General features: G+C 30.2%; 1 protein-coding gene across 1 annotated transcript; it reads left to right on the plus strand.

The window, feature by feature from the left end:
• The first annotated feature begins 831 nt into the window (after positions 1-831).
• On the plus strand, positions 832-1,816 carry LOC124827853 (basic leucine zipper 4-like). Its single transcript, XM_047301005.2, has one exon. It carries the CDS (start codon positions 909-911, stop codon positions 1,422-1,424), a length of 516 nt encoding a protein of 171 aa, XP_047156961.1. The 5' UTR covers positions 832-908; the 3' UTR covers positions 1,425-1,816.
• The last annotated feature ends 5,140 nt before the right edge of the window (positions 1,817-6,956 follow it).

The following is a 6,956-nucleotide window of genomic DNA, read 5'->3' on the forward strand; positions in this document are numbered from 1 at the left end:
TACCTTTATTCATCATACATGTGTTCTCCAAAGTATTAAAAGTAATATATTTTTTATTTTGAAAGTGATGAATTACGATTTTAAAATTTGGTAGAGAGAGACGTTCAAATTTAAATATCTAACATTGTGTTGAACAAGATTACGACCCATACAGAACATATATTTTACAGGGTAGAAAAAAAAGGCATCACGACCATTTCGATATAATTCTGTTTGGCCATCTGTTTTCTAAACAAAAGAAAATGGAGCGAAAGTGCCCAAAATAAAGAAATAAACACAAAGTCTAATAAATTCTATTGTTTTTCAAAAGTACTATGGGAATTACGGAACACAATTTTTTCTTATATTATAAGTATTTAAAATTATTTTGAATAAGTTCAGGTTAGTAATTATTACAAATTTATGATATCTTAACTATTCTGATACTTTAAACTCCATTTACATCAGATGAAATAGGGTGTTTAAAATTATAATTATGAATTAAAATATTTGAAATTTCTATTTAACAGCAAAGTTGTTGTTCCTCTTGTCATATGAAGTTACTTTTTATATATAAAGTATGAGTTGGAGTTTTCAAATATTAATTTGGTTGGTGCCAAGCACAGCATTAAATTTTTACCTTGAGGATGAAGTTAAAAGTCGAAAGTTTAAAGGTGAGCATGGATACCCTACCCTAACCTAAAGAGACCCCACAGCCATAGTGGCAAATGACTCAAAAGCCATGCAATGTACAAAACACTGTTTCGGACCAAACATAATTCCCCCGAAAACCCCTCCAATATTACAGCGTTTGCCCCCGTAAGGTGGTCAATAAATAACGGAGCCCTGCAACGCTTTTCTTCCCTTTCTCACTCCTCTCCTCCTCCGCCTCTAGTTTCAAACAACCCCGTCACTCTGTCGCCGTAACCATGCTCACCACCCTCCCTCCCTCCGAACCCTTCTTGGGCAACCCATTCTCCGCCTTTTCTGTAGACTTCACCGCCTGGGAGGACGACTCCCACCACCTCCTCTCCCCGAAACCCGTCACTTCCAGCTCCGGCTCCGACAAACCGGAGCCGGAGCCAGCCGAACCGGACCAACCCGTGGTCTCGGTGGTGGACGAGCGGAAACTTCGGCGCATGATATCGAACCGCGAATCTGCCCGCAGGTCTCGCATGCGAAAACAGAGACACCTGGAGAACCTTCGGAACCAGTTGAACAAGTGCAGGGTCGAAAACCGGGAACTGAATAACCGGTTGCAGTTCGTCTTGCACCACTTTAACCGCCTCCGAACCGAAAACGAATGGCTCCGGTCCCAGCGAACCCTCCTCCTCCAAAAAGTCGCCAACTTAACCCAAATTTTGATTTTCCAACAATTCCAACAACCCATCTCCCCTGCATGGACATGCAACACTTCGCTCATCCCAATTAATCAAGTTAATTAAATCATATATAATACGCTCTATGTAATTGTTAAAAGTTAGATCAAGATAAGAAGATGTTAAAAGGGTGGGATTTTTGGGATTGGGATAACATATATATATATATATATTTAGACTCGGTTTTTGAAAATATTTCTTTATTATTTTCAAAACCGTATGCCTTATATATATATATTACCGATCATAATCAGTATATTTTGTGTAAAGTATTAGCCTTTTTTTTTTGTTATTCTACTCTTAGAATGAGTATTTTTATTTTTTTTGGCTGTTGTTAGCTCCTATTATGTATAATCATGATGCACATATCATAGTGGTGCTGCATAGTCCAAACTCAAAGGTCAAAACTAATGTCACGTATTTGTATGAATCAAACTGCCAAAAATTTTAATCTCGTATTTATACAACTTCGAGTTAACGAGGACTTGCCCTAGGAAGAAGGGACGAGAGAGGAATATAACATAATTTCGACGAATGCATAAATAATTGTGTTGTTAAAAAATTACCATTATTTTATCATGATTCATAAATCCCTATTAATGATAATTTTACTAGCCGATTATAATAAAGTTATATAAAAAATGATTCCTTACTAATTAACATGGTAAAAAGTTTTACACTCAGTGTGAAACCTGTTACACTCAAAATTAGTTTCGTGCTCTCCAGCTTATAACTGACTGGGCAATGAGATGCTTTTTCTTTCATTTTTGGGCGAATGATACTTTTTTATACATTAAAATACAATAAAACTAAATATTGACCAACGAGAGAAGCGAAAATATTTTATGAAAGCCGTCAATTCCAAATTATCTCTCCTTGCAGGGTTCGGGAAAAAGAAATCAAATTAGAAAACGCGTTTTCATGTTATTTATTATTAGATACATTTTCCCATAGATTAATAATTCTTTTCACTGACAAGTCTTCTTAGATTAAAGAATTTTCTAAATAATGGCCTTTTAACAGCGGAATTCAAAAAGAAAATGAAGATTGTCTTGGAAGAAAGTATATAATGAAAATGTGTCTGTAGCAACGGATACGTCAGTTTCTTTAATCAAAGTACAAACTTAATCCCTCTTTTTCTTTTTAAGAGAATCAAGTTGATTGGTTTTGGATTGAGTGCAATTAAGACGAAAACTTTAGCCTATATAGTAATATAAAGTTATTTATAACTTTGTGCACAAGATTTTGCTGAAGAGAGGGGCCACAGGTTATTGGTCACTCTCAATTTGATTATGTTTGATTGTTATAATAATTATTGAGCTCTATAATTTTGTAAAAACAGAGACTCACCTCATCCTCACCTTTTTTGTATTTTATAATTCTTATAATTGTATGAATGTGTATTCCAGTAACAGATATCCATTGTTATGGATGAGTTAGTCTTTATAATACATCACCAATCCTTTATATTTTAGGATTAATCATGGCGTCACCAAATAAAAAATTCTACATGCAAACTTTTACCTCCTCATATTTACTCATTTTACCATCACTGTAACTGATGTTATATGTGAATCTTTTATATACTGATGTTATGCGCTAAATAAAAAAAAATGTCGAATACTTGTTCCTTTCACCATCACTGTAACTGATGTCAGATAAATCTTTACTGTATTTTAATTTCCTTTGGTTTGATCCTTCAGTTTATACTGTCCGTATTATGTTTATTGATTTGAATAAAAAAGTACTTTATTCATTATTGGTATTTATAACATCAGAAGTACTGTTTATGCTTTAAAGGACAGCAGAGTTAATTTTATAACATTTTAGAAAAACAAAATAAACTTAACTTTATAAATACTTTAAAAATTAAAGTATTTATTTTCTTAAAGAAAGTTAATATTTCTTATGATACATTTTTTGCTCTGATCTTTTTATAAATTAAATGTTTACAAATATTTTTAAAAATAAAGATATTACTCAAACCAAATTTTATTCAAAATTTGAAAAAAGAGAGAGTGTAAATTAAATGATTCATGAAAGTGAAAGAAAGTAAACGATTCAAACAAAATAAATTAAAAATATATAGAAGAAGGAGATAAAATATCTTAAATATAAATTATTCTATTAAAATAGCTTAAAACATTGTTCGATTCCACTCATCTATCCGTGATCATCCCCTTAACCTAGGATTTTATTATGTCAATGTAAACACATTCTAATCTTTATTATAAAATATAAGTATATGTATAAAGTTCAATCTAATTCCTCAAAATTTTCATTAGTTTTTATTGCTGATAGTATTGATATATGATTTCTACATTAATGTAATTTAACCTTCATGCTTTTAAAAATATGAGATTTAACTTTCCCAAATATGCTAAGAATCGAAATAATAATGTCAATGACTTCCTTTATCTTATTATATTCCTTCTTAACTGTAGAAGAAATAATGGAAAAGTGTTTTAAGGAATTTTCCCAAAATATGGCTTCTTAATCGTGCTAATTTTTACACTTACATTACAATGCATTAATATTCCGTCATGTGTCACCATTTAAATGATTTTTCTCTAAATTTGTCTATACTTATTAATGGTAAACAATGTTAATAAAATTAAATCTCGTAATTGATTAAAGTTTCTATATGTTTTTTGTAAGACATGATTTAAAATTATATCATGCATCTAACGAATATGTATGGTTCTTCATTAAAATAAACCAACGAATACTAAACTAGTTTTGATCCATGGGTAAATAAAATGTAGAGGATGAAACAGAGAATGTAGAAGAGACAAAGTGTTGGAAATCCTACATCGACTAGAGATAAAATCAATTTATAATATATAAGTAGGTGCAAACCTTACCTTATAAGTCAGTTAGGCATAAAATCCACTTCTTAACATGGTATCAAAACTATAATTAGAGCATATCCTAGCGATATTTGTTGTTTGTTGGGCATATTGTTTCACCCATTATCGAACCACCCATTAATGTTTAGTCTCAAACTCAAGATGATGTCTATACCTCGGTGTGAGGATGGTGTGTTGGAAGTGCCATATTCACTAGATAGAAGATCAATTTATAATATATAAGTGGGTGCAAATCTTACTTTGGAGCTGATTTTGTGAAGGTTGAGTTAAGCTTAAAGATCACTTCTTATCACAAAGAAAAAAAAAGAGAAACAATAATTCTTTATTGATTATAAATATATGAAAAAATTATAAGAAGAGATTTATCGAAAGAAGAAATAACAAATATATATATATATATATATATATATATATATATATATATAAAATGAGAAACTTAGTTTTAATTCAGAATATAATACCATATTAAAATAATTTTAATCCATGGTATATATAAAGAAAGTCTAGAAAGTGAAGTGGAAAATATGTGAAAAAGAAAAAAAAGAAAAATAATATTTTGATTTTAGAAATATGAAAAATATTATAAAAAAGACTCGTTAAAAAACACAACAAAAGAATATATATATATATATATATATATATATATATATATATATATATATATATATATATATATATATATATATATATATAAAACTCAACTTTAACTTAATAGACTTGATTTTAATTGGTCAAACTCACCAACAAAATAAAAATTCGTCAAACTGTATAAACAAACTCAACTTGATTTCAAAATTTTCCATTGAACCATCAATAGATATAAGTTACACCATATTTTAAACCATAATATATATATATATATATATATATATATATATATATATATATATATATATATATAGTATGATATTTAAACCGAGCAGTTGTCAATCATAACTGATCGTTCTATCTACTATAGAGACGACTCGTCATCTACCAATTATACCAAATGCTCGTCAACTATCCTATAGTTGAAAGCGCTCGTCAAACCTCCCCAAGTAGGTCAAAGCGCTCGTCAAAAGTTAAGCGACATTATGACACTCAATCAACCAAATCAGGCCAGGATAAGCAGACGCTCAATTATGTTAAACGAGGTTGGCGGACGTTCAATTACGTTAAATGAGGTTGGACCAATTAGCCCAACACTTAAATAATTAGACCAATAATCCAGTTAAAGAAGAAATAGTCAAAAGTATTTAACCGTAATAACGCAGACTACATAGCCAACTAACCGAATCTTAAGACTAACGTAGATTACGGACAAATAACCGGATTTATCAACTAACCGGATTTTAAGGTAATCAGTTTATTTTACTTTTTAGGTTAAATACAGGAGAACCTAAGGAGAAAAAGAAACGTTTTGGCTCTAAGACTGAAGAGATTACTTCTGTGAGAAAATCATTTATTAAAGAACTAAAGTTTCATTACTCATATCTGACTTTAGTATCGGAGTATCTTCACAAGTACTTCCCCCACTTCCAGAAAAGAAGAAACATCACACGGGTGAAAGGAGTGTGAGAAAGTTACAGGAAGGTGAGCAACTAATATCATTGGAGGAGAGACAACGATCCCAAACGTACAAGAATAATAAGCATCATCAACAAGGTTTATATCTCGGTCTGAAACAATCATACATAAACAATATATATATATAATTTGGGTAGGGTAATTATACATTAATGGCAAAGATTATTATTTTTATAAAGTGTAATCAGAACAAAAATGTCACATAAGTTTTGTTTTAATAAGTTATATGAATTATACATGTATGTTGTATCGAGTGAGAAGGTAATTAATAAATCATATTTAAGAATTTAATATGAATAGCTATCGGTTTGTTGTATATGTTAAAAAAATGAGTGATAGAAATGAGTTTGATTAGTGATGGTCAAACAGTGTAAACTATTTGATAACACAGATTTCAAATATTAGTTCTTTTTTGAAAGAAAAAAAAATGGGAGTAATTAATGCATAAAATATTTGTAAATAAACACAGTGGCCCATACATTATAAGGCACTACATCACATGTTGGAGGCTACCTTTGAAGCCCAATACTGGGCATGTCCCTTTCTGCCAATCAAGTGGGTTTTGTATGGCTCACTACTATGGATTTTTTCTTTAAATAAACCCAAAGTTGGTACTTAATTTTGTCATCATAGGATTATAGCAATCACAGTGTTAATTAACAAACCCAAAACATCGTTTTCCACATTGATTGTGGCATGAAGAGTGCTTTATTAGAGGCATGAATTAGTTCGAATGAAATAAAATAAAATAACATCATACCAAACAAGCTTAAAGTAGCACAGTGTAAACATGAAATCATCTGATTGCAACCCCAAGGGTAAGAACAGGAACAACTCGACAGATATTGTCCACGTAAGCCGAAGGAAAATAAATTAATTCTGTAATTTATTAGAGTTATTTTAAATGAAAATAAAAAAAAAATAAAAAATAAAAATAAAAAATTTATTTATATCCCAAAAAATACATAAAAAGTTAACTTCAAATTTGCCTTTCTCTTGCGATAAAAATAAATAAATTTATTTATATTACATCTTACCTCATAATTTTTAGATCTTCTCCCTAATTTGAGGAAGTTGTTTTAGTGATTCTCAGAGATCTTACCGTGAAACAAGGTATATTCTTGGGAAGTGTAAGGAATTAAATAAATGCAACTCAAAATTT

The sequence above is a fragment of the Vigna umbellata genome, chromosome 1, assembly GCF_029865625.1.
Source record: "Vigna umbellata cultivar VRB3 chromosome 1, Vumbellata_1.0, whole genome shotgun sequence".
NCBI lineage: Eukaryota > Viridiplantae > Streptophyta > Magnoliopsida > Fabales > Fabaceae > Vigna > Vigna umbellata.

Excerpts from the sequence above, each read along its gene's own strand:
- LOC124827853 (XM_047301005.2), top strand. The coding sequence starts at position 909 with ATGCTCACCACCCTCCCTCCCTCCGAACCCTTCTTGGGCAACCCATTC.